Here is a 27,879-nt window from a genome sequence, read left to right on the forward strand (position 1 = left end):
GGGATGGGAAGTGCAGGGCTGGGGAGTGATGCACAATTGTGATACAGGAGGAGACTACAAACCACAAAGCACCGTGGAGCTGCTCTCATTTGCAGCCATATGGCTCTTCAGAGCAAGAATTAGTCACTGATCTAAAACGTGCATGTGATCTGCTGTAGGAGGAGACAGTATCTTCTCTGGGAGTTACTCGTGGAGTGAAGCATTACAGTACAGCTCCAGCCTGTGGAGATAAGGATTTCACAGCCCCTGAGCAAATTCCTGCTCGGGTTAAGCCCAGCACTGACCCGTGGAGGCTGGGGGTGAGCCGGGGTGCAGCACTTGACACACACCTACAGGGACCTGCCAGAGGCCAGGGGGATGCTGCACAGCCTCCAACCAAGATAAAGCCCACGCACTCAAGGGAGATCAAGACCATCTCCCCCCGAGCAGGATTTTAGGGGGACTGCTACAGTGCAACCACCACACCACCCAACATCAACCTCAGTCCTGAGAATGGCTCGGGCTGCATCCCTACAACCTGCCCTGACCAGGCAGGCAGGAAGGAATGCCCCTGGGACCCCCAAACTGTCACCTGCTCATTCCTTTATGAGCTAACACAGTCCTTTACAAGCACCTTTTTATTTACCTCCCTTCACCTCCATGTGACACGCATAGGCAGCTCCCAGCCCTCCTCCCAGTCTCTGCTCTACTCAGCAGAACAAGCCCAAAGCTTCCCTAATCCCCTCTGGGGAGCCGGCCACGCTTCACCTGTCCTGCACCTGCTCAAATTCCAGATTCTCACTCTAAAGTCAGCTCTTATTCCCAAAAACATCTAGGACCCAGCCACAGCCTGCAGCTAAATCCCTAGCATAATCTTGAGAATCTTTATCATCTCAAAATAAAAGAGACGTCCCCTCTTCAAGGGGTCATCCCAGAAGAGGCAGAACAAGGAACACCGCCAGGTCCTTCACCCCGAGGAGGTTTCAGTCTGAGACAGTTCAGGGTTCAGAGATTTCCATTTCCCATCCTGATTCTGCAATGAGGAGAGAGAAGGGCTGGCTTTGCAGTTAATCCTCCTCTCCGTGCCTCTAGATGAACCATGAGGTTGGAAAGCAGGGATTCCAAGCATCCTCACCCATGCCTGGCTCCTGAGCCAGCCCTGCATCCCGTGGCAGGAACAGCTGCCCTGCACGATGCTCAACCTCTCCCTGGCTACTGCTCACTCTACCAGCCATCAGGAGAAGCCCAGGAGAAGCAAAAAAAATTAGAAAAAGACAACCAAAACCTAAATCAAGGCAAACTCCATCCTCCTCTTGCCCTTCCCTGACAATCCCCATTACAGCAACAAACTCAAACCCCAGCAGCTGGTACCAAAGCAAACATGTCTGTAATGAAGATACCAGGAGAGCCTGGTGCCCTTATGGCCTAACACAGCCTTTTGGAGAAGACAAAGAGGTGCCACATGAGAAACACCATGGGGAAAGAGGAGAGAAATACTCAATAACATTTGTATTTGACTCTATACACATAAAAATACAAGTAAGACTATTAAATAAACCAATTTATGGGAGCATTCTCCTGACTAGAGCTAATGCCAAGAAAACCACTAGACTCACCAATACCACACACTTTTTCCTGGTTTTAATTCCTTTTTTGGGCTAAGTGATGATTTTTCTCATAAGAGTTAAGACATTTGAAATTACTTTCTACCCCAACAAGAATGGAAAGCTGGACTGCTGAGATCTGTCATGAACTGGAAAATGGACATTAAAAAGAGTCTTGGATGAGAAATGGAGGACAAACTTCCAATTTCAATCTAGAAACACAATATTTCGCTAAATCCAAACACCCTTTTACTTCAGATGAAGCAATAGAAAGAAGAGCTTTAAGCATTCTTCTTTCAATGAATCTTTATCATGGAAAAATATCAGTGAATCCACATTTTCCAATTTAAAAAAGCCTCTTTACTCTGACATTTCTCATTTGTTTAATTAAAGGGCTTTAGAAAAGGCTGAGATTTTGGAGCAGGTATATAAATTGATGATTAACATGGCAGGAGGATTGCGAGTTGTGAATCTCAGAGCTGGAAAGCAGCATTTGACCAGAGCAATTCTTTCATCTTTACATCATGTGTAGGAAGGGAGTATGGCAAGAGGACAAGTCTGAGACGTGGGGACTGCTCTGCTTAAGGGATTTAAGTGTAACTACAGGAAAGATTTCAGACTAAGAGGTAACATCAATAGCAGGGTTGGTAAGCCAATACCAGTGGGACAGATGCTTGTCTTTCTCAAGTCAAAGCCTTACTAGCTACAGTTTTTGCTCATTGTCTTTTAGCATCTTTTAGCCAACTTTACTGGAAAGAGAAGAGTCAGAAAAAAAGAGATACCTGTGTAGAGGCTACTACAAGGCAAACAGAAGAGAAGTTGTACCACATGCTGACAGCCAAGCACCCTTATGTTCCCCTCGTGGACAGTATATTACTTCATACCTATAAATAATGCAACAGAGCTGTCTGCAAAGAATTAGCCCGTGGTTATTCTGTTATTCGGTGCACACACAGCCAAGACCTGGGCTCATTAACCTGAGCAACACGAGAAGGTTATGTGAGATGTTGGCACAGCCCAGCCACTGCCACGACATGGCCAAAGGAGAAGCGGCAGGAGGATTTGGGCAGATCACGCTTCCCGCAGCTGGGCAAGCATCGGAGCAGAGCAAGACTGAACCGCGGGTCGAGGGGGCAGGCCATCTCCTAATTTATGATTCACAAGCTGTTATTGCCAAAGCACTGCATTGTTCAGCTTGTCTATTTTTCCCCTGCGGGAAGCCTGCCCATCGCAGCAGCACGGCGCAGGCTGCTGAGCAGCCCCAGGGCAGTTCAGGGAGACGTTCACCCTGCTCCGGTCTGCTTCAAAGCTATTTCATCACCCCACACAAACCACATCCGTAACATCAAATCCAACAGCTCCTTACCCTGGGTGACTGCTCCCAAGGGCTCCTTTCCTGTCTATCTCTGCCCTCCTGCGGTTTCCTTCTCATTTCTTTACATAAAGCCCCCAGAAACCCTCCCTGCTCGATGCTGTGTAGCCCCTCAAAAATCACTACGATGCCACATAGAGCACATGAGGCAGCTTGGGGGCCAGAAGCAGCATAATCACATCAGTGCAGACCTGCACCCAAATTAACTAGTTGTAATGAGCCATAGGACTAATTAGCATGGCACCACACAACACTGGTATGCTTGCCTTGCTTGAGGGACTGGAGCTCAGCACAGGGCCAGACACACCAATTTGCTCAGAGCTTCCTCCTGCTGTTCACCACAAAGTGGTGTCACACCGACGGGCCGGGGTGCGGCCAACAGACACTTCTGTAAAAAACAACATGAAGTTTTCCTTCCATCCACCACGAGAGACAGCCCAGAACATACACACTATCTGGTCTAACTGGTTCAGACAGGCACCTTTTCTCTTCCCCTTGACCCTCAACCAAGAGGCACAAGGTGGGTCCATGCATGCACATAATCCTAACACCAGGCTCCAAGGTTCCCCCAGACTAAGCCTGTATCTACCCAGCTTATACTCAGCTACACCAGCAGTGACATTCCAAGGTTTCACCAAGGTCTGGGTGGGCTTCAGTAACCTTTTGAGAAGCCAGCATACATTTGAGCAACTTTCTGAATTTTAGCAGTCCAAAGAAGAACTTGCCATGTTTTCTCCTTCCTCTCTTGTTCCTTACTGTATAACTTCATCATCCCTCTGCGCTCTCAGATTTTACCATGCTCTCCAACAAGCCACTGGGTCCTACTTGCCATCTGCAAAGTAACCAGATTTTTGCTGCTAGTGAAGATGTTGCAGGCACAGGGACCATTAGATAGCACAGGGCTGGGAAGAGCAGTTCTTGGCAAAAATCAAGTCTCAAAGCAGCCCATAAAAAGTAAAGAAAGCTCAAAGATGCACACACAGGAGAGGCCACTGAGGACCAGAAGCCATTTGTGCTGCCCAGTTACCAGACTCCCATCCACACCAGTACATTTGGGGTTTGCTCACCCAGAGCAAAGGGAATGTGGATGCAGACAGGGAAGAATGGAGCAGTGACAGTGAGAGATGAAGAAGTCTGGCACAATGCAAGGGTTGTGCAAGACGAGATAAACACAGGAGGTGGGATCTGGCACATGAGAGAGGAATGAGTGATACAGATCGAAGTGTCTGAGAAATGTTGTCTCCCAGGTGCTGGCGCACGCCAGCAGGAATCACAGCAAAACTTGTCAGATCTTCTGACAAGGAATTTTGTCATTAAATGCTCACCAGTAAGATCTGGGATAATTTTGGACCACACACTACCAATTCTGAGAGAGAAGACTAGGAGCTCTGGTTAGAATGGGAGAAGATCCCTTTCTTTTTTCCCCTCGCCCCTTATATCCTCTGAAGTCTTGAAAAATCATCCTGATGTCAAAGCTGTGTGTTGTTTAGCTGTGAGTTACAGCTCCAGGGAACAGCTAGTGCAGCTCTTGGGAAACACTCCAACAGTGGGGCTTCTGCAAGTTTACTTGTTCCTTTGGCTTTGGCAAAACTATTCACATCGGATACTCTTGCGGGAAAGAGACACAAGTCTACGCACGTCTCTTGTTCCAGCCTCCTCTGGCTGGGGAGGAGGGGAGAGGATTAGCTCTAGTTCAAGAGGGCACGGTTTTTCACCAAGATCTTTCACCCAGTCTACTTAGTAATGAACTGCAGCTGAGGGGGATCTGATCTTTGGTATCATGGACCTGCAGCCAAGAAGAGGGAGCACCACTAACTTAAACACTGTCCACTTAGAGATCGTTGTAAAGAGGAAAACAATACAGCACAGCCACAGTCACAAGAGTCTTCCCCAACTTGGCATCTCCCAGACATGGAGGAAGCTGAGTCAGCAGAGACACAGCATCTCAGCAGGTTTGCTGTCAGACCAGGTGCATGAACAGCATGCCAGCTTTTAATCTCAGTTCTCAGGCACCCCTGACAAAGCCACGGTCACCTGCGTTTTGATCTGCTTTACCACCGCCTGAGCCATGGCAGCAGGAGACAGAGGGTTGCATTTTTACACGAGATGGACAAAGACACAAGCTATGGGGTCAACTCTATAAAGAAGAAAATGAGAAAGTAGCTATGAGCAGAAATTACAAATGCAGAAAATCCAAGGCAGACGGGTAACTCGAAAGGGAAAGGGCTGAAGTGCTTTAGCATTCAGAAGACTGCACATACCACAGTGTAATCACCTGGAAACAGGTAGGGACTGCACAAACAAAAAGGGAAAGAAAAAAAAAAAAAAAGAAAAAAGAAAAAGAAAAAAAAGATTGTTTCTTTGTACAGAACTGAGGCCCTCAGAGAAAACAGAGGGCTTCCCTGCAAAGAGATAAAGAGAAAAGGATTTCCCAGCACAGGGCCATGCTGAAGGGCCAGACTGGAGCTGGCAGCAGAGACCTGCCTCCCACCCAGCTGCACACTGTAAACAAGAGAGAAGAGTCAGGTCTGCCACCCTGAGAGGGGGGACACTGGATGATCTTAGATCTGAGCAAACATGAAGACCCTTCCTTTGCCACAGCTCAGACTCTGCTTCTGAGGGTTCAGAAGGAGCTGAGGCCATTTCACTTCATTCCCCTCCACTCCTGTTGGCCTCCTACCTTCCCCACTTACACCCTAGACCCTGCCCCTTCTTCACCGAACAGCGCAGCAGCACAGACACGCAGTGGGGACAGAGCAAACCAGCTTCTTTGAGGACATCCCAGCATGTGGAAAAGCAGCTACCAGGTAGGTATGGCAGGCCCCTCTTCTTTGCTTTCACACAAAGAGAAAGCAATACAATGGTTTTCTTTCCAGCCTGTGGTTTCCCATCCACCAGCCATCCCAGCAAGGGCAGCCATTCAGTCAGAACAGCCACATGTGAGATCCTGGAAATCACAAGGAGCGGGGGAAGGAAGGAAAGGAAAGCAATTTCTCTTACAGGAAAGCAATTGAATACTTTGAGACGGCTCATAAAATCTGAAGGTTTTAGCCATTGCAGTTTCAAACTTAAGCAACACACAAGGAGGGTAGCAGTAGGATAACAGTGAAAACATATTTGGGGCTTAACCCTCTCTGGAACATGAGGAAGGCTGGAGGGGAACATACAGGAAATACATTCTTTACATCTTACACACCTCCACCTCTGCAGCACAGATGAAGTAGGAGATTAGATTTTATGTTGCTGCCATAGCCCACATCTACTTCAAGCATTGATCCCAGTTCTGATTATTTATAAGGAAAAGGCTCTTCTGTTACCCCCTTTACACAACTGCCACTGGTACAAACGCAAAACACAAGACCTTTTATCAGGAATTGCAAAACTTAGAGCTTTTGTGTGCTCATGCTCCTTTTCTACAACTCCTGCTGCCTCTCAGCTCTCCCAGACCTACAGGGCTCCAGCAGCTCCTCAGGCCACAGACACCCCCAAACTCAGACCTGCCCACTCCTCCGTGGTTCAACCTAAATACAGCTGAAACAGATATCTCAGCCCACCTCTCATTACAGCTGACAGGCATTAGCCACTCATGGATCTTGAACACAGCCAATTTGTATTAATAGCCACTGCAGCAATTTATTTTCCAGACTTGTGTGTGCAAAATTTACAGAAAATGCTTCTAAGAAGAATGTGTAGACACAGAAACACTCAGATTGATGACAAGATTTATGATCACAGAAAGCAAACAGAGAGCTGCAAATCCAGCAGCCTGGAACAGCAACCTGGGCACAACCAGTCCTAGAAGGGAAGAATATGTTCTGCACAGTAGAAACATTATTATTATTTTTCTTCCTGTTCATTGTTCCTTTTCTTTCTAAAGCCCCCCAGGTACCACTAGGGGTTATGTATTAACAGCTCTACATGTCAAAGAATGCTCTCTGGTACATTCAACAGCTCCTTCATCCCTTCTGAAAGGACCTGAGGTCAGCAGTCCAGACTTGATATTTTCAAACGAATTTTTAAAAGCAATATTCCCAGCCCAGGTATCCTTAAGTCAGTGTAATGCCCCACACGTCTTAAAACACGGATTTCTTTTTATGCAGGGAGTTAAAGGCCAGACAATCAATGAAGTAAAATAAATATGCCAGACTATGATCTCCCCTCCCTGTGTGAGCTTATCTCAAGGATGCCAGATTTAGAACTATACTCACCCAAAAGCTATAAAGAAGCTCAGGGATGAAATAGCTTCAGCATTAATTGTGACATGTTATTTCTTGCTTAAAGCTCTCTTCATAGTGGATGACTAGAAAGCAGTTAATGTGATGCCAGTTTTCCAAAAAGGTTTCAGTGATGAGCTGAGAGACTATGGAGGAGTAAACACGATGAATTAGGAGAAACTGGAATAAAGAGAAGAATGAACAGGCACATGGATAAGCACAGTGGGGAAGAGGCAGCACAGGTTTTCAAAAGAGGGTCTCTGCCTTGGGGACAGATTGGAGCTCTCTGAAGGGGCCCATGAGGGTGGAGAAAAGGGAAATATAATTACTGCAGTTTGCTTGGATTATCAGAAAGCATTCAGCAAGGTCCTTCAACAACTAATCTTCCACGAGACATGAGCGAAGGCCATCATACAAGTGAATAATTGGTTAAAAGATAAGAAAAAAAGTCTGGGAGTCAATGGTCAATATTCAGAGTGGGCAGTGTCACCTGGGGTGACAGCCAGTGCCTTCATAAGTGAGGTAGAAAAAAAGGAGTGAAGAGGAAAATGACAGAGTTTGCTGATGATGTGAACTGTTTCTGGAGAGCAAAGATGAAGCCTGACTGAAAAATTAAAGTTGTTTACTTCTTGATCCCAAAAATACCTTAGACTAACATCTAAGTCTGCTTGCATAACAGGGCTCCAGCAGCAAATGCTCCTCTACATTTACAAAAACCATGAAGGCCCTTTGCAATGTAATTAATTTCAGGCAATTAAAACAGTCGAGTGGGTCCCCACACTGCGTGCCCTGAGCACGGCTGTGACGCTGCAGAGGTACAGACATGGCTGAGCCAGCTGCAAGGAGCAGCTCCTGGGAAGGGAGTAAAAGGTAAGTGTGAAAAGGGAGTGAAAGGCAAATGAGTTTGAAAGGGAAAGGCTCGATAGTGCTGTCAAGAGCTGCCACCTGGCAGAGGGAGCAAAGGCAAGATGTGCCTACCTTCTGATCAAGTGAAGGGCTGTCAGCTCCTATTGCTTTCTATGCACAACTGAGAAATAAGGAGCTCTTGCTGCCAGGAGAAGGCCCAGCCAGATGTTGCAGTGGGACAGAGTCCTGGATCAACACTCGGGTAATGTCCCGAGGGGACTGGGACTCAGACAGGGTGAGCACAGGTCACCAAGAGCCTCTTTGCAAATAATTGTGGGATCCTTAATTGCAGTGAGTCATGCGCTGCTAATGCAGGCTGGCAAAAGTAGCTTGAAGTCACTAAGATCCTTGAATGTTTTGCTTGCAGTTAACACTTGAGGTGTTTAAAGGCTCTCAACAACGATGGGCAACAACCACTCATCCCATGCAGCAGGTGCCCAATATCTCATTTGTGTTGGACACAGGTAAGTTCAAAGTGGCTTTAAAGCATCCTGCCAGCCCCCATGAAACAAGCCTGACTGTATTCCTGACCTTCACTGTTCTAGTCTAGAGAACCATTTTATTTGAATAGCCAGCTAAGGACGTGCAAAGAGTGCTGGCAACCAGGTTGTGGGTTAACAGGAAATTGTGGGAATACAGTTAGCAGGGATGGGCAAGGGGCTGGTCCCTCTGCCAGGCACCCAGGCAGGCACCACGGACCTGTCTGCAGCACACAGAGCCCAGAAGGTGTGTGGGAAACCCATCTGCAGCTCCAAGTATACACATCAGAGTCAATCTTCTCATTCCCACATGGAGCAGCCTTCACAGTGAAATAAGAATGGCTTTAAGCACAGCTATGATACATGCAGCATGGGAAATGAAGCCCTTTGTTTCCCTGCAAATCTCTTCATTGGTACAACCCCGGGACGCTACAAAGTGAGGCAGGATCCAAAACAGGAGGAGGAACCAGGAGGCAGCACAGGTGCAGCCGTAACAGCCACCCCCAGCAACGACAGCTCAGCCATGAAGCCAAAAATGACACCTCACATCACCCTGATGGGAATCAAGAGGTGACTGTGCTGGAGTCACAGAAGAAGAGCTACTTCAACCGACTATGGATTTCTGCATTGAGTGGGGGTTTTTATATTTTGGGGTTTTTTTTCACTGATTCAGGTTCTTGCATATTTTGGTATTTACAGTTTGGAAGACAAGGGATGCACAAGGGATGCTGCTCCCTTTGACTCTCCAATAAAACAGCTGGGGCTTTGACACCACTTCCAAAACCTGAAAAAAAATCCCCACTCTTAAGCCGCACGCAGCATCTAAAGGCCACAACACGCTTCAAAGGCAGCTCCCCAGCCCACTGGGAACAGTCTGCTTCAAACATAAAGATTTTACAAGACTTCCAAACGTGCAGCAATGGTACAATAAAAACGTTCTGAAGCCTCTAGGGCTGCAGCTTCGTGGTGGCTTTTGCGTGGCAGCTTCATGGTGGGTTTTTTTGTGGCTGGTGCCATCAGCTTTGCTGTGATACGGCACAGCTGGGCTCAGCTACTGCTGGGCAAGCAGCAGCGACGAAAATCAAGTATTTTGCAGTGAGGCCGACCCAGGAAAGATGCTGCGTCCACACGCAGAGTTTAGGTGAGGTGAGAGTAGTTTTGAAGAGCACCGAGCACTCCAGGAATAAAAGGAAAGTGATCTAATCGTGCCGGCGGGCGCTGTCAGAGCGGCTCAGCGCGGTCGAGCGCAGGCGGGGGGGAGCAGCAGAGCTGGGGCAGGACGAGCCTGCACGCACGCAGCCTCTGCCACCAGAATGCAAACACACAATCCACTGAGTTATACTGGCCTGGTCGGTCTGACAGGGGCTGCAAACCAGCAGTTTGCCTTCCCAATGTGGGCTTCTCACCTGGACCACCGTGTCCAGCTCTGGAGTCCTGAGCACAAGAAGAACACGGACCTGATGGAGCTGGTCCAGAGGAGGCCATGAAGATGTTCAAGCCCCTCTGCTGTGAAGACAGGCTGAGAGAGTTGAGATTGTTCAGCCTGGAGAAGAGAAGGCTCTGGGGAGACCTTAGAGCCCCTTCCAGTACCTAAAAAGGCAGGTTACAGGAGAGGTTGGGAGGGACTCTTTATGAGGGGGTGCAGTGGTAGGATGAGGGGTAACAGTTCTAAAGTGGGAGTGTAGAAAAGTAACGGAAGATTGGCAAGGAGGACTGTAAATACACTCAAGTGACTCGCATGTGGGGTGCTGGAAAACACATCCATCACACTAATTTTGGCTTAGTTTGGTGCGCTCAACAGGTAGAACATCTGCACTTAGATAACATAGGCCTGGGATGGACTCAGGGGCACCTCATCAAACACACCTGAGATTCTTGCCCTGATGTTGAAGAGATCAAAGCACAGCAGAAAACTCTGCCTCCCAGAATCCTGAAAATACAGGCCCAAACAGCAAGTGGGAGCTCCCTCGCTCCCTCACTCCCTTGCTAACAAGGACTCTCATGCTAATAAGGACTCTGCCTCCACGGTGCCTGCAGCCCCTGCTTGCCTGCCTTTGCCCAGGTGCTGCTTCAGAGGTTCCCTGATCCATAAGGTATAGAGATTAAATTTGTTCTTTGCCCTTAATCCATGGTTTTGTGGTTGTTCTTGTATTGGCTCACACAGGGAGAGAGGAGATTTAGATGAGATACCAGGAAGAAATTCTTTGCTGTAAGGGTGGTGAGACCCTGGCCCAGGTTGCCCAGAGAAGCTGTGGCTGCCCCATCCCTGGAGGTCCTCAAACCCAGGCTGGACGGGGCTTGGAGCAACCTGGTCTGGTGAGAGGTGTCCCTGCCCAGGGCATGGGGTGGGACTGGATGGTCTTTAAGGACCCTTCCAACCCAAACCATTCTATGATTCTTTGATTACCTGCACAACCCCTCGCAGACCATCCCTTCTCATGATCGGTGCTGAGGGGCAGCCTCAAACAATCCCAACCCCATCTTCAGTCCCCACCGTTTGCCATGTGCAGCCCCTTCCCATTGAGCAGTGCAGCACTCAGCTGCTAGAAAGCCTCCATTAAGCAAAGCGTTACTTTGAACCAAATCAAGCCAGAGAAAAGAATTTTGAAACAATAAAACGTGCTCTCCAACCGTGAAACCAGGCACCTGCTCAGTCTTCCTACTGTTTTCAACTGGGGAATTAAGCCCCTTTTTCTACATTATAGCCGTTTCCAGGAGAATTTCCCTCTGGCATAGAATGCCAACAGCTGCATGCTTCTCAGGTAGGATTTATAAAATGGAGGAGCAAGCAACGGTGAGAAGGGACAGTGGGCAGAAGAATGCTACACCCTGGGAGAAGTGAAACGAAAAAAGGGAAGCAATCACTGCCCAAGGAAAACAGGTTCGTTTTCAGGATGAAGTGCCATGTCCACTGCCCGCTTGACCCAACATCCTCCAGCCAGTTCCCACATCAAAAAGCCAACAGAGAAAGGAACACCACACAGCCATCATCCCTTTGCTCTGCAGCTTCCATCACTGCTGCTCAGACCTTCTCCTGGTGACGCAGAGGTCCCTGCAGAGAGGTCTCACCGGCACAGGTGACGCATCTGTTACCTTCTCCTCATCACAGGAAGCAACCCGCAGAGGGTAAAATGCTTTATTTAAAAACTGGCACACGCTTTAGAGTCTTTCAACTAACACCTGTCATTTCTGGCAGTGCTATTAGCTCAAAGTCTTTCTCTTTCAAGTACCCTGCACACAGTCGTTCCCACCTGCCTCGGCAGGGACCTCACAGCAGCGCATGGGGCACGGGAGGTAAACGCACAGACATCATCATACCTGAGGGCAGATACTCCACTGATGGATTTTGAGAAGCAGCAAGGGTTCATCTCACTCAAATCAGACAGTCGGTGGGTGACACAGTCTGTCCTGCAGCCATCTCTAACAGTAGAGTGGTACCCAGTGCCACCACTGCCACCATCACCGGATGGCAGGGCACATCTCCACCCACTGTGGTGGCCCTGTGTGCGACAGACTGAACCTCAGGACCAAATCCTTTGTGCCAGGCAGCTTTTTTGGCTGAGGATGCCCGCACTCTGGAGCAACTGCACTGTGCAGTCCATGTGCCACAGCTGGGGATGGCTTACAGAAGCGAGCAGAGCCTCTGCCCCTGCTTGGTGACCCCCAAACTTCCGCTCTGCCAGCACACTGCTTCTGGATGCTTCTGGGCAGAGGCCCTGAAAAGACACGAGGTGCATAGCAGAAGGAGGGCAGCAGCCCCAGGTGGGGATGAAACAGCATCACGAGGACTCTGGCTCAGGGTTTGGTGACACTGCCACAAGGGGGAAAAACTGAACTTCACTGTCTCCTTTACTGTCTTCACAGCAATGCGAAGACAGGCACTAGAAGTCAGCACTGAGCTATCACCAGTGAGAATAGAAGTTGCTCATCAGAATAATCAGAATCTAAGAAGAATCAGTATTATGTGGGAGTATAATTTATTATAGAAAAGCAGCTTTTTTAAGGAGAATTTGAATTAGCATCTGCTGCTTCAGAGAGGCGACCCTTACCAGCACCGGCTGTCAGTGACTGTCACCATCCCCAGGTCCTCCTAGCTCTACCCCCTTTTGTGCAGGATGGCAAATGCCACCACAGAGTCCACAGTGGCATAAACTCTATGCAATGACATTTGCTGCTCTTTACATGCTGCCAGACAACCTTTCACGCTTCATCTTGTGTGTCTTACAAGAGGGTTTTGAAAGCTCCAGCAGAAATCTTTGCTGGCAGGCAGAGGCAGAGAGAGCTGAGGATGTGTGCTGCTCTCCATGCTGAGAAAATACCTGGATCCCCAACAGGAGCTTTAGCTGGAAATGGTGGAAGCCTGAATTTCTCCTTGTAAGTCTTCTGGCCCCAAAACACTTCCCTAAATCCTCTCATTCCCAGCTATAAGGAACCATTAGGAAACAGGGCAGGTGGAGAGGAGGACGAGATGACTGAGGACATTGACCACACTACAAAACAGCCGTGTGGTCAGCACAGCCATGCAGATCAGAACATGGAGGTGCTGCACAGGATACATGGAATAGCAAACAATGGCAAGGAAATTTTCATTTCTAGTCTAGATCAGGTTTTGGCCCATGGAAGGTGCTTCTCTCAGTTTGGCTGCACTCCCCATGGCTTTTCTGATGATGATTTGAAGGATTTCCAGGAGAATTCTGCTGCGACTTTTTTGTTTGTTAATCATAATCTTGAGTGCTTTGCAATAAAGAGAATTCAGAGCATTTTCCTCTGTCCCCCTACCCCAGTCACTCTCAAAATATTGTCAGAAAGATGATCAGATTATAATTGGCACAGAGAAAAATGTGAAATATTACCCAGGCCAAATCCTCTGTCTTGCTGAAGAGGTTCTCCCAAAAGGCATTTGTAAGAGGGAAGCTCTTCTTGGCGTTTGGAGGGAAGCAATGACCTCTTCTGCCTACCACAGCCCGCCTGCCTTCCCCCGAGTCATCAAACTCCCTGCAGCTCTTCCAGGAATTGAAAAGGAGGTGGGGAGGTCAAAGGATAAAGAAGCTCAAATAGCACATCTCAGACCTTGCTAATAAAAATGTAAATGGGGCTGTGCAGACTGGGAGGGCGATGGGGGGAGGACAACACACAACTATCTTCACAAAGTCATGGAGGATCCGGCAGGATGGCTCGATTTAGAAGTTTTAATGAGGCAGCTGTGCAAATGACACGTTGGCCCTGCTATATAGTGCAAAAGGCTGCCAGCAAAGTCACCAGCTTATTTGAATTAGCAGCACCCAGCTATAAGCACTGCCGAAATAGCTTTAGCACTGCTAAAACCTCTCCAAAAACCAACTGAGGATCAGACAAGCTTATGATTTAGCACGGGCCATCAGAGGCAGGACCCACCGCTCGCGCTGCAGACAACAGCGCCTGGCTAGGGACGTGTTTGACAGAGAGAAATCCGTAAGCATCCGTGCTAATCACTGATGTCAGATATAAAACCACTCACGGCTAATCATGGTTTGCTGCACTTATATTAAATACATGCTCATTAGCAATTATTTCCAGCATCCTTATCTCTGTCCTCCGCAGTCCCCCGTACCCCAAAGAGAATTCGGTAGAAAAGAGGTGAGGAAAACCTCTCCTCGGCAGGTCCTGGATGCTTTGTCTTTTCCAGACACTGAGGGGGAAATGGATTTTGCAAAGCAGACTTGCAAAGCTGAAATACATAGTAAATCAATGTACTTAAGTCCTTGTTTGCATTTGTACCAAGGCCCTTTGGCATTAGATACGGCTCAAAAATGAGCACATTAGAAACTGCTCAAGAATGAGCACATTAGAATCCCATTTTGCACGCAAACAACCAAGAAGTGTAGCTGCTGCTCTGCCTCCCTCTTGGCAGAAACTTTTACGCACAGATGTGCTATTTGGCCAATCCCCAGCTTGATGTGGTAACACGGAGCACCTTGACTTCTGCATTAGTAAACAGGGCCCATATTAGAGTTTTAATGTTGTTTTCTGCATTTTATTTCAGACCAAAGCCACACAGAGGGCTGTGCCTGAGGGAGCTGTTCCTGAGTCCACCTGAGCACAGATCAGCTGTACAGGCTCCAGTGCTCTGCTCTCCTGTCTTCCAGCCTCATCCAGACACCCAGCTGCTGTGCAGGAAGGATCTCCTTTAATTTACCAAAATCAGGGCATAAACAGGGTTCAGGTCAGCCTCTAACCAGACTAACCAGCCTGCGCATGCAAGGTGAGTGCATTGGTGCAATAGAGAGCAGTGAAGTATACACTCAAAATCAGGGACTAAACAGGGTTCAGGCCAGCCTCTAACCAAACTAACAGCCAGCCCATGCAAGGTGAGCACGTTGGTGCAATAGAGAGCAGTGAAGTATACACACACCAGTGGGGATACAGCAGCACACTCATTTTCCAAGGAATATCCAGTCCCTCCATGTGGGAAATAACAACTAAGCCGAATCACTCCATTTATTGTGACAGACACACAAGGCCATCTAGTTCCAGGCATAGAAAGATCACCACCTTCTCCCTGCCAGCAGCAGGAGCTGCATGGTGATAGCTGCTGTACAAACACAGACACCCAGCCAGGGCTTCCCAGACCATAACCCGAGGGCAATCTAAGCTGTTTGCAAAGAAATTCAAATGTGGAATGAGCAGACAGTCTGTGACAAACCCAGCCTCAGCCTAACCCATCACAAATGCTGGAGAAAGTTTAACAAAGTACTCAGTTATTTAACACCAGTGACCCTAGAGGAGGAGGAAGATGAACCCACATGAGATCGCCAACTCATCACATCCCACTAGGGCAAGCACACTGCAGGATGGATGAATGAATGAAGACACAGACATAGTGACCATTTTTTGAATTGCAAAGTTATTTAGGATGCAGATGTGGATTTCCTGGAGGGCAGGAAGAGAAGGAATTAAGGAGGCTCTAACTCCCCCTTGCCACCCACCATCAAGGTGGTCTGGGTAGCTGGTAGCTGAGGCTCCCCTCCCACCTTTACAGAGCATGGTGGGATCTGGCTGTGACACAGAACCACTGTCATCTCTATTTAAGAGCTCCGCAATGTGCCTTGCAGGTTAGACAAGGGACAAATCCCACCTGCCTGATGGGTGCTTAGGATGCTCAGCCAACGGCGTAGTGACATCCTACCAGGAGACTGGGACAGGAGGCAGGATTTGGATGCTCTTCAGGTTGTGGAGGCATCAGGCCTCCTCCTGGAGAACAGCCTGCACCCCAGGGCATTGAGCAGGAGGATCCACGCAGGAGGCAGTGATGTTCCCTCCTTAGGAAGCTCCCCTGATCCTGAGCAGCCACGAAGGAGCCCCAGCTCCATCCCCACTGAGAGACCAGCAATGCCTGTCTGAGCTCAGTGCTAGCCCCAAACAGATGAATCCTTCAATGTGGAGAAATCACCCACATGTCAAACACCAGATGTTGAATCTGAATGTCCAGGACCTTGGGTCCCTGGGACAGCCGTGGGAGCACTCCCGGCCCCAAGGCAGGCGCCAGGATAACTCGCAGAGTCTCGAACCAGCCTGCAAATGTCAAGGGCTGCCAAAACGGAGGCCAAATGATCCCACTCATGCATGTCACACAGGAAAACGAATGCCATCCTGCCTGCCATCTAGAGCTCGGGGCTGGAGTCAGATCAGCTGTGGAGACGGACTAACATCTCCTCCTAATATGGTTTGTCTGTAAAGTATATCTGACCTGAAAGCACCCAGAGTCTCATTAGTGGGATGGAACAATCAGGGCAGAAGAGAGCAATCAGAGAAAAAGCCCCCTGAGCTGTGTACCCTGCACAAGGGTAGCAGAGCCACAGACACCCCCCCCATCCTCCCAGCTGCGTGGGGCTTTGGAGAGCATCAGGACAGCTCAGCCTTGTTGCCTTCTGCACCCCTGCCCTGACACCACCACACAAAGTGACCTCACTTGCTCCAATTCCCCTCAACCTTGACGGCCATGAACGAAGTCACCATCACATACACCTTTCTAGGAATGCAGGGACCTGAGCCTCGAAGGGAAAACCCACGTTGTGGAGACCAGCCCCTGACCACATCAGTCTGGGAGAGCACTTTAGCCCCATTGTGCCCCACCACACTCCCATATGGACCACAGAGTACCTCCCAATGCCACATAGCAAGTGTTGGACCTCACAGTAGTCCAAAAATTGTACATTGTGTAAGAACAGAAGTGATCTGTGTGATCTTGAAGGGATCCCTGTAATAGCAAGGGGGAATTCAGGAGAGAGGGGAGCAACAGTTCATTAGAGACAGAAGAGAAATCTCAAGAGAAAAGCTGAGAGGAGCTCTTCTGCTCCTTCCACCCCTTCAGGACCAGCCTTCACCATGCTCCAGACTGGAGACAGTGCAGGTGTTACCTGAAGATCCCAGGGAGTCATAAGTTGAGCCCTCTGCCCTTTCCCACCCAAACTCCAGGGCACTGCTGGGGAACATCTGGGTTGCTTCCCCTGACCTGGACAGTGACACTATTTGGGCCAGAAACCCCAGATGTGGTAGCTAAGAACCTGAGATGGCATCTCAGTCCCCTTTCAGCACCACTCCTCCAACTGTCCATGCAATTTACCCCTGTGCAGGGGAAAAGCTGACAGCTACAGACAAATTCTCCTGGGCTGGTAGAGAGCTCAGCGAGGTATTGTGCCAATTTCTCCTGGGCTGGTAGAGAGCTCAGCGAGGGATGAATACTCTCCATGAGCAGAGAAGCTATAAACCCGATATCTGTGTAAGGCAACCTGGATGAGGGAAAATAAGCTGCCGATTTCAGCCCCCGGAGTCTCACTTTCACATAAAGCAGCCAAGAGCAAAGCCATACCGACTGAGAAAAGACAACTGAAGTTTCATATGGCAAAAAAAAAAAAAAAAAAAAAAAAAAAAAAAGAGACAAAAATGCCAAAAAAAAGCTCAGTGAAGTCTCCAAATGCGTTGGCCGAGTTTGGGTGGCTCTTTCACTGGCGGGGACAGATAGCAGGAAGAGTGAAAAAAGCAGTTGGGGACCAGCTGGGAATTTGGATATCACATTTGCATGTGTCCAAGATCACGAGTGTTGGAACAGAGGGATTTAAATGCAAGTTTCCTAGGAACAAGAGGCAACTGGGGGACTGCCGTGTCCCGCACAGTGAGTCACAACCACCTCACCAACGCTCCTTCTCAGGAGATGCTGCCACTTGTGTGTGCTCCCAGCTCTCAGAGTGGCTCCGGGAGGACCTGGGCTCAGCACGATGCTGCAAATGCCTGGTCTCCTTTGGGCTGATCCCAAAATCAGGCCAGCTTTGCATAAACTAATTTGAATTTCTGTGTAACCATGATAATATTTGCAGTGGAGACATGTAGGCTGTATCATCACTATTTCTGGGTTTAAAGGGGGTCGTGCAGGGAGACAAGTAAACCAAGTCAGGTGAATGGGAATCATATCTTACCCTGAGCTTGCTCGTGTTTCTAGACCTGACCCAGACCAAGAATGCAGACACATTCATGAGATTCTTGTCTTTTATCAATTTTGGCTGCATTTGTACATGCTCTTCCCTACACAGAGGGAGCAGCACGTTATTAAGTTTTTTAAATGTGATACATAGACAAACTTATGCTTCCAGCTCGGAGCAGAAAGAAGCCCATGGCTGCTGGCAAACCTGGCCTCAAAACTGCCCCAGCAAAAGTGGAATATGCTGAAGGGGCCCTGCATGTGGGGGAGGCACACAGACAGTCAGTGGGGTGCACAGCTGGCGGGGCACACAGCCCAGCTCAAAAGACACAAAAGAGTTGACTGGTTCAGTCGAGGTTGCAATCAATAAGCAAACACACTCAAATTCACATAGCACTGGCTTAAATCCTTATACCAAAGGAGAGAAGAAGTCTTTTTTGCCCTGAATTTAATAGAATAACAATGGTTATTACCTTTGCAGTAACTTCAGAAGGCTCCTATGCAGAACTCAAGCCCTGTAGCAGTGGATGTTGTTTGAATGATTAAACAGACCTGTTTCATATCTCAGAGGGCTCCTACCTTCATCTGTTATTGACTGTGCAGTTTCTAGTCCTGTTACAAATCACATGGGCTGGAACTCCTGTCTATAGCTCTAATAGCATCTGACAAATGTGAAAAACCCTGAAACTCAGGGCATCAGAAGATAAGTGAGCTCAATGATCTCTGTTTTACTGATGAGGAACAGAAGCAGCAAAAATGCAACCACAAACAACCCTGTGAGCCAGGGCTGTGAACCTGACACTGTCTGGGCTGCCCTCGAACGCCTCTCCAGACACCTCCTCTAACGACTCCAGCAGGACACAGACCTGTCCAGCTTCCCCTAATGGCAGCCCCGTGGGCACTGAGATTTCCTGATAAACAAACACACTGGTATAATATTTTTCAAAAGGTTTAAACATCAAAAAAAGGAAGTACCAGGTTGGGACCAAGAGCTCCAGGAAACTAGTGGGTTGCTTAGAAGTCTTCCCCCATCCCATTCCCCTTTCCTTTCCCTGGCCAATACCAACCCAACTGGCACTTTGGTGACACGAGCGATAGGAGTGTGACAGTTCCACTGTAGGTGCTTGCAGAGAGACCTGCACACACCTACCAAAGAGTAGAGACTGAAGTGACAGCAGAGACACCCCCCTCCCCAGGAAGCCTCCCCAGGCTTCTTCCACTGTGCCCTTTGAAATGCAGGCAGATAGTAGCAAGGGCACTGGAGGACAGCAGCAGGATGTCCCTGCTCTGTATGTGGAGGCCACCATGTAAACAACCTGCTCGCTCCCAGTGGATCACCTGCAAATAAAGCCTTTATGATAGCAATGATAGGACAAGGGGAAAAGGTTTTAAATTGGAAGAAAAAAGATTCAGATTAGATCTCAAGAAGAAATTTTTTACTCTGAGGGTGGTGAGACACTGGAACAGGTTGCCCAGGGAAGTTGTGGCTGCCCCATCCCTGGAAGTGTTCGAGGCCAGGCTGGATGGGGCTTGGAGCAACCTGGTCTAGTGGGAGGTGTCCCTGCCCAGGGCAGAGGGGTTGGAACTCGATGATCTTTGAGGTCCCTTCCAACCCAAATGATTCTATGATACATTTTGCCAGTGGCTTTGCCTTCAGTGTTCAGCAGGGGACCACCACTGCTGGCTGGAATCACGCAGTCGATGGGCAACTCCACCCCACTGGAGAGCAGGGTGAGAAGCAGCTTCCAGCCCACCCTTTCCCAAAGGTTTCTAAGGGCCAGCCACAAAATGCAGGTTTAGAAAAAAACCTTTAGACAGAACTCCTTTACATTTGAGGGTGTTTGGGATGAAGTTTTACAGTTTAGCCAGCCCTGGTTAGAGCTGCTAATGTAAAATCTATTTTCATTGCAAAAATCAAGCCTCCACATGAGGAATTGCTCATAACCCAAGTCCTCACCGTACTCAAAAGCCCGTACCTCAGAGAGACCCTGCTTTGCACAGCAGCTGCTCCACTGCAGGGACAGCCACGGCTGGTGCTCACCAAGCCTTCCAGGTGCTACCACAGTCACACTGTGCAGCTTGAGCAAAATTGGGTTCACGCTGCAGGAGGATAAGATCTTAGACACGAGACACATCTGAAAGCACCCAGACAGCAGAGTACAAAAGGTTGAGAGCAACGGAGAAATGCTACAAGCATCCAGGGAATGAGTTAAAGGAGGAAACAGCTCTCGGGTAGTAACAGGGATGCAGGATGGATGAGCCAGGGCCGGGTGGTGTGCCAGGTACTGCCACCTCCCAGGAGCTGGTGAGCATCACCTAATTGCTGTGGCTGCCCAAACGCAAACCAGTGAAGCCAGCAAGCAACGGAGAAATGCTACAAGCATCCAGGGAATGAGTTAAAGGAGGAAACAGCTCTCGGGTAGTAACAGGGATGCAGGATGGATGAGCCAGGGCCGGGTGGTGTGCCAGGTACTGCCACCTCCCAGGAGCTGGTGAGCATCACCTAATTGCTGTGGCTGCCCAAACGCAAACCAGTGAAGCCAGCGAAGGGCCGGACAAGCATCTCCCACACACCCGTGTTCAGCAGGAGACACCTCAGGAGAGGTGGGTGCTCCTCCCTTCCCACTAGCACAAATCAGGAACAATTCCCTCCGGACCACAGAGCTAAAGCAGGGAACTGTGAGGAAGAGCAATCCCATCGCATGCAAGCAACCAGCACGGTATTCAGCTACTAACAAAATAATCCCAAATTGAGCTTCGGCATTTCTCAGCACCAGCCCTTTCCTCACACGCATTTTTTCTGGGTGCCTGGTTGATCTCGCTCCATCTTTACCCTCCTTGAGTACGGCTGGGGAAAGGCAACCAGCCGGACCCCAAACAACCTGGATAACGTTCTGTTACTGCCAGCCCGAAATATCTCAGATGCTGTGGTGCGTGATACCACCGCACCCGCACAGATTCGGCTGTGAATACCCCGTCCAACCCAAATAAACTTTGGCTTCACTTTGGAATTGATCTCCGAGAATCGAGGAGCTCTGCCCCTTCCCTGGGCAGCCGACCCTCCCGCAGGAATTTAACCCTCCCCGGCCCGACCGCTCTCCCCTGACCCAATGCTTTTGCTCAGGCATCTATTAGGCATTTGAGCTCCTCACTGCAATGTAAGGAGGGGTGGGGTGGCTTTTCCTGTCACCGGTCCTGGGATGAAAAGAGCCGTGACATCTCACATCCCCGGCTGGCTCACGGCCAGGCGGGGGGAGCCGGCTAAACAAGCCACAGCTATCAAAATGCTGCTGCTTTAAAAAGGCTCTTCGCTGGCTGCAGTCAAAACCACGCTATGCCTAACGTCACTGAGTAACAGAAATAGCAGGCGTGAGTGAAGGGAGGAGAATGAGAGTATTAAGAGCGCACAGATTTCAAACATACTTGGCTAGGTAGCACGCTCCCTTCCTGCTGCTGCCTTTCCAGATGCGACGGAGCACGGGGATCTCTCGCCTGTCTGCCCAGGAAGGAGGATACTCGTTTTCTCTTTATTCCTTTTCTTTTTCTTTTTTTGCCTTTTCTAAGTTTCAGCTTTAATACTACTAGATTCATTTTTATTTCATTTCTTGTAGGAAACTTCATCTCCCGGATTTAAAAGCAAGGTTTGAGCAGGAGGAATTCATTATGTTTGTAGCTACTGGAATGTGCATGGTACTCCTGTGTGATGATAATGTAGAGGGAAAGGCAGGATTGGCTGAGAAAATTGCTTAGACTGTAAGATGCTTGAATGGCTGCTTGGAATAACAAGCTCTCTGTTGTGTGTGTGTGTTTGTGCATGTGCAGGAGTGTGTGCATTGATGTACGAGTGCAGCAATGACAGTAACTTTAAAACAATGCGAGGTTTCCCCAGTTTGATTAATTTTCCTCCTCCAGGAGTGAGGGCTTGCCTAGCTGTGGGCTCTGTGGGGAGGCAGGTGAAGTGCCCAAATTGAATTAGCACTGTAGTAATTTTATGAATGAAGCAGAAGGCAGGTTCAGTGGAAGAGGAGCAGCGCGGGGAGTCGTGGTGTGCTGAGCTCTCTCCGGCAGGAGCTGTCGCACCCGGGAACCGCGCAGACGGGCACAGCCACGGCACAGACCTGCTACAAGTGCCCGCAAAACAAAGTGAGGCATCCGCAAGGAAACAGCACCTGGGCCGTGGAAACATGCTCCTGAAAATGAGCTATCACAAATCCAACTGAGCTCGATAGCTGTGTGCGTGACCAGCTCCAGGCTTAGCTGGAGCATCCCATGCAGAGCCATTCATTTCCAACCAAGTGTGCCGGCAATCCTGTGGCAGAGGAGCAGGCAGAGCTCCCCGAGCATCCACATCTCCTGCACGTGTGACACTCGCTGCCAGCACAGCTCGTACGTGAACGTGGACAAAGCAGAAGATGAGGGAGCAAGTCGGTGCACGGGCAGGCTGGCTACACATGCCCAAAGCCAAGCGGGAGAGGACCACACAGCACAGCACGGGAGGGAGGAGGCAGATTTGGGTTTGCAAGGTCCAAGAAAGCTGAGGTGCTGGTGAAGCTGCTGCAGATCAGCCCGGAGGAATGACATCCCGAAGGAGCACTGACCACTGCAGGACTACACACTTCATCTCTCCCTGTTGCATGTCTGTACCCAAGGAATCTGGGCAAAAGATGATCTCTGTGAATTTTATCTTTTTTTTTTTTTTTTTTTGCACCCCTAACAAGGAGAAATCTCCCTCTGTACTGGATTGCTTTCTTTTATGCAGAGTTTTTGCGTGACACATCCATAGCACCCATCAACCCACAGCATGTGGTAATGAGAAGAGAAGATGAGGACAAGTCACGCAGAGGATGAACATTGTCCATCCTCTATTGCTACAGAGGTCACTGCCAGGCTCTTTGACACAAGGGCAGTCGGAGGAGGGTCCCATGGGGTAATCCTGCTGCCAAGGAGCAAGGGGAGGAAAAGGGCAAAGGAGTCAGAGCTGGTGTGGAGGTAAAGGGACGCTGAACTTGCTGGGAAAAGCTGCAAAATTTCACAAATTCCCAGAATAAAACAGCCTGCCCAGTGGAATGAGGCAGAGGGAAATCTCTGCCTGCTGAGCCCTGCAAGGACAAGGGGGTCCAGCACCCCCTCTCACAGAGTTTTCCAGAGAGAACCTGAGCTCTATAAAATACATAGCATAAGCCACTTCTGTACGCACTGACCTCTAGGTTGGCACAGGCTTTTGATGTGCCTTAAAATTTGGGAATTTTAGCTACTGCAGTGTTTCTCTCAGGTAGGTTTGACCTCCCTTTGCCTACACCCAGAGCTAGTATAAATTCAAAGCAACGCAGCTCTGATCTGTACCGCGTTAAGCTTGAGCTACCCAGAAGCTCCCACGTACCACGAGTGACTACCTGCCTGACACGCTGCAGAGCAATCTCACACCTCGCTGCCTAAGGCTGTTTGGACAGGTTCACAGACAGGTCTGTCTGAAATATATCTCTGCGTGGATACATGAAAATCTCTGGGATTGCACTTGGCAGAGAGCACGAAAAGAATAGATTTTACAGGCATAAAAACCACAGGGCAACCTACAACTAGATAGATAGAAAATGCCTTTTTTCTCCATCAGCCAACTACAATTTGAAACTGTAGGTCAGGACGTAGCTGGAGTTCCTTGTTCAAGGAAAGCTGCTCTGTGAAAACACCGCAGAAATGCTGGACAGGACTTTGAGTGTATCATTTACACAAAATAGATAACAGTTGGGATGCAAGTGGTAAATCCAGAGTTTGTTTTTGCTTTTTGGAGGTCTTTCACTTCTTCAGAGTTAAGAGCTTAGCAAATAGGTTTGAGCAATCATGTTGATAGATCTGCAAGTTACCGCTATGAATTTAGGAAGGACACTTTTTTCCTCAACCCTAAACTAACTCTAAGGATTGCAGCAAGCAGTTCAAATGATCCACATGGAGTCTTTTATCTGTTCCATAGACACATTAAGGCATGTCACTCCTCAAAGCTGTGCTCTTGTAATGATAGTGTGAATCTTACACAAGTGGCCTCAGTGCAGAAGACCTTTGGTACGTGCAGACAGTGCAGATATCTACTCAGGGACAGGTAACTTCTAAATGATTATTTGTGTTGCTCTGGCAGATTTCTAATATGTTGCTTTTTGATATCTTTCCTCTAGAGGAGAATGCAGATCTTCCTCAGATGAGACCTTCCCAAGAAATGGTTCACCATCTCCCAGCAGAGGCATTTCTCAGAGCAGAAAGAACTGATCTTCAGACCCCTGTGGCGTGAACAAAGCCTCTGGCATTAAAAGGCCAGGAGGATGTCCCTGACCGACGAGCTGGAGAGCCACTTCTCTGCAACCCCTTACATGGTGACAGACACAAGTGAGGGCAGCCTGTTCAGAATCAGACCCAACATCTCTGCCAATGCCACTGGGGATGGCACACCAGCCGCCGGTTCCATGGAAGACATGATTGCCATCTGCACCATCGGGACAATCCTCTCCCTCATGTGCGTGATTGGGGTGACAGGCAACGTCTACACCTTGCTGGTGATGTGCCATTACTTGCGATCATCTGCCTCCATGTATATTTACATCATCAACCTTGCCCTGGCAGACCTGCTCTACCTTCTCACCATCCCCTTCATCGTTGGGACCTACTTCATTCAGAAATGGTACTTTGGGGACATTGGCTGTCGCATCCTGTTCAGTCTGGACTTCCTCACTATGCACGCCAGCATCTTCACGCTCACGGTCATGAGCACGGAGCGCTACTTTGCTGTGCTGAAGCCCCTGGACACAGTGAAGAGGTCCAAGAGTTACCGAAAGGCCATTGCTGTTGTCATCTGGCTGGTATCGCTGCTGCTCACTCTCCCAATGCTCATCATGATCCAGCTGGTGCAAAGGGACAACAAAAGCATCTGCCTGCCCACTTGGAGCAAGTTGTCCTACAAAGTCTATCTCACCATCCTTTTTGGTACCAGCATCGTGGGCCCAGGGGTAATCATTGGCTACCTTTACATCCGATTAGCTAAGATTTACTGGGTGTCACAAACAGCCTCCTTCAAGCAGACCAAGCGGCTGCCGAATCAAAAAGTGCTCTATTTAATCTTCACGATAGTGCTGGTGTTCTGGGCTTGCTTCTTGCCTTTCTGGATATGGCAGCTCCTCTTCCAGTATTATGAATCCTTCCCGTTATCTCCCAAGGTGATGAAGAACATTAATTATCTGACGACCTGTCTGACCTATAGCAACAGCTGTATCAACCCGTTCCTCTACACTCTGCTCACCAAAAACTACCGGGAGTACCTGAAGAACAGACAGCGGTCCCTCAGCAGCAGCAGTGGGTACTTCCAAAGGAGGAATCGGTTTCAGAGGATTTCAGGGCGATCCCTGTCCACGAGCAGTCAGCACTGCACAGAGACATACGTTCTTGCTCACGCTCCTTTGGGAAACAGCAGTGCCTGAAGGTAAAATATATCTCCAAGAACAATCAATATTGACTTCAATGTTGCTTTGATTTAAAGTGTACATTGTAAAGGCAAAGCCTTAGCAGATCCATAATGTGCACACGTTTAGTCCAGAGGCTGTGCCCTATGTCCATTCTCATTTTCTTCAGTGCCACTGATTTAATGCTAGCAACACTCAGCTGAACATCTATCTAAATAGACTTTTGCTTTTTATCTTTATATTTTATAGCGTATGTCTCCTCAAGTAGCCTATAATAGGGCCATGTTTTTTAATAGTATCAGCTGTCTCACAGAGTTTAAATTTATGTTATCCCGTGAATGGCTGTAGTTTACTCTTTCTTTTCTTTAGCAGAAATGCTAAAATTGTAGTTGTATGAGGACCGAAAACAATGAAATAAAGACAAAGCGGCTGATGTTTGTGACATGTAATTCAGTTTGAATTTGGGGTAGGACTGGACAACCTGGATGAGGCATATCCAGGGGCGTTTGTCCTGGTTTTGGTTGTATTCACATCCATTCTATACTCACATACGTGCGCTGGGTTTAATTCTCCATTCACACAGGTGTCAGTAGTGGAGTTACACCACAGTTTAGGCTAATGAGACAGGCTTCCCGGGACAGTGCCACAGTCAGGGAACACTCAGCATCCCCAAACACACAAGCACCCTGGTGAGGGAGCATCATCTGTCCTGGAGAAGCGTGTCTGCCCTCTGTCCTCCTCTGATGTCATTATTCTCAGGGTATCCATCAACGAACTGCAACATCCAGGTGAGGGACCAGACCTACGTTACCGTGTCTAAGAGGAAAGGAGAGAGGGAGGGGAGGGGGGCTGGGGAGATGTGATCTCCAATGGGCAAAGCTGTGCTATCTGAAGTCCTTAATATTCGCAATTACAAAAGCAAAAGTTCCTCATCAGTGAGATTGCTTGTCCTGTAAACTGCAACAACATCCAGGTGAGGGACCAGACCTACGTTACCGTGTCTAAGAGGAAAGGAGAGAGGGAGGGGAGGGGGGCTGGGGAGATGTGATCTCCAATGGGCAAAGCTGTGCTATCTGAAGTCCTTAATATTCGCAATTACAAAAGCAAAAGTTCCTCATCAGTGAGATTGCTTGTCCTGTTCGCAGGAGATTACTTTGCTTTACTGCTGCAAAAAGTTAATATAGTCCTCCCTACATCAAGAACACTTTGCCTGTCCTGGCTTTCACTGATGATAAAGCATCGTTAGTATAAATATATCCTCTGTGGTGTCTGGCGCTTCTCCAATGACTCTAAAAGTACCTTCTCTGGGATGCTGCCAACTTCCGTACAGGAGTCCTCTGCTCGCATTAGCCCCGTTACCTCATTAGCAAGGATACAACGATGCAATGCCAACACAACTCTAACCAAGTTACAGAATTAGAAACAAATTAATGCTTAGGAGTAAACTCAGAACTGCAGTGTGTTTCGCCATTTGGCAGCCAAGTCCATTTGCTTATATAGAAACTGAATTTAGGTTTTAACCACCTATTGCCCTTCAACGCAGTTAAACTGTCATTGCTCATGGGGAAAGGGAAAGTTCTGCTTCCAGCCTCCCTGGGTGACACGACTGGAAAATAAATTACCTTTTTCATGCATGGGCTTAAAGTTTGTTATGTATGGGGAAGACTGCGCATGTTATGAAAGAGGACTCTTGTGCGTGCAGTTTGAACCTTGAAATGTTGCAGAAACTGGAAGACCAACACTCTGTGTCCCCATCCTCCTCCACACACACCACCCACAGTGGTCCTGCAGGTCGGGGGCCTTACCTGTGCCCTCCTCGCAGTGCAGCACACTGACCAGCACATCCTGCTTCAGGATTAGCCCTTTCCTCCTTTCAGAGGGGCAGAAATACCATTATATTTGGCTATTCCCTACACTGACAGAACTTGCTAGTTTTCAGAGCCTCCTTAGGCTGGAGACACACTAGTCAATGCCCATTACAGAAAGCAAAGCATCATTCTCCCCACTGTAAGGGAGAGGAGGCCCATAGGTGGGAGAAAAGGCTTGCTATGTTCATGAACCCATTTTCCACTTGTATCGTCAGGTGTTTATCATGGGTCAGAATGTAAAATTTGCCCTCCTTCTTTTGGAAATTACAATTTTAACTCAGCAATAGCCAGACAAGCCCAACACAAGCGGTGCCCACCATTGCAAAGGAAAGCACAGTCCATCTTTTCTAGAATCAGTTAATCAAAACAAGAGGGCAGGTCACAAATCTCAACTCATCCAGGCATTACACACCAATAAGGACAGTACAGAAGAGTTACCAAAAGTCTCGGGAGCAGACCCGTCTCCAGAGTTAATCAGTCAAACCCCTTTGTCCTCAGTGGTACCGCTGTGATTAACTACCCCAAGCCCATCACCACCAATGCATCTCAGAAAATATTTCC

The 27,879-nt window shown here is 48.6% G+C and overlaps 1 protein-coding gene across 1 annotated transcript; it reads left to right on the forward strand.

The window, feature by feature from the left end:
* The first annotated feature begins 21,436 nt into the window (after positions 1-21,436).
* Positions 21,437-25,874, forward strand: UTS2R (urotensin 2 receptor). The gene is made up of 2 exons (XM_014950663.1): positions 21,437-21,649; positions 24,176-25,874. Exon 2 carries the CDS (start codon positions 24,320-24,322, stop codon positions 25,466-25,468), a length of 1,149 nt encoding a protein of 382 aa, XP_014806149.1. The 5' UTR covers positions 21,437-21,649; positions 24,176-24,319; the 3' UTR covers positions 25,469-25,874.
* The last annotated feature ends 2,005 nt before the right edge of the window (positions 25,875-27,879 follow it).

The sequence above is a fragment of the Calidris pugnax genome, unplaced genomic scaffold (genome assembly GCF_001431845.1).
Source record: "Calidris pugnax isolate Ruff unplaced genomic scaffold, ASM143184v1 scaffold9, whole genome shotgun sequence".
Taxonomy (NCBI): domain Eukaryota; kingdom Metazoa; phylum Chordata; class Aves; order Charadriiformes; family Scolopacidae; genus Calidris; species Calidris pugnax.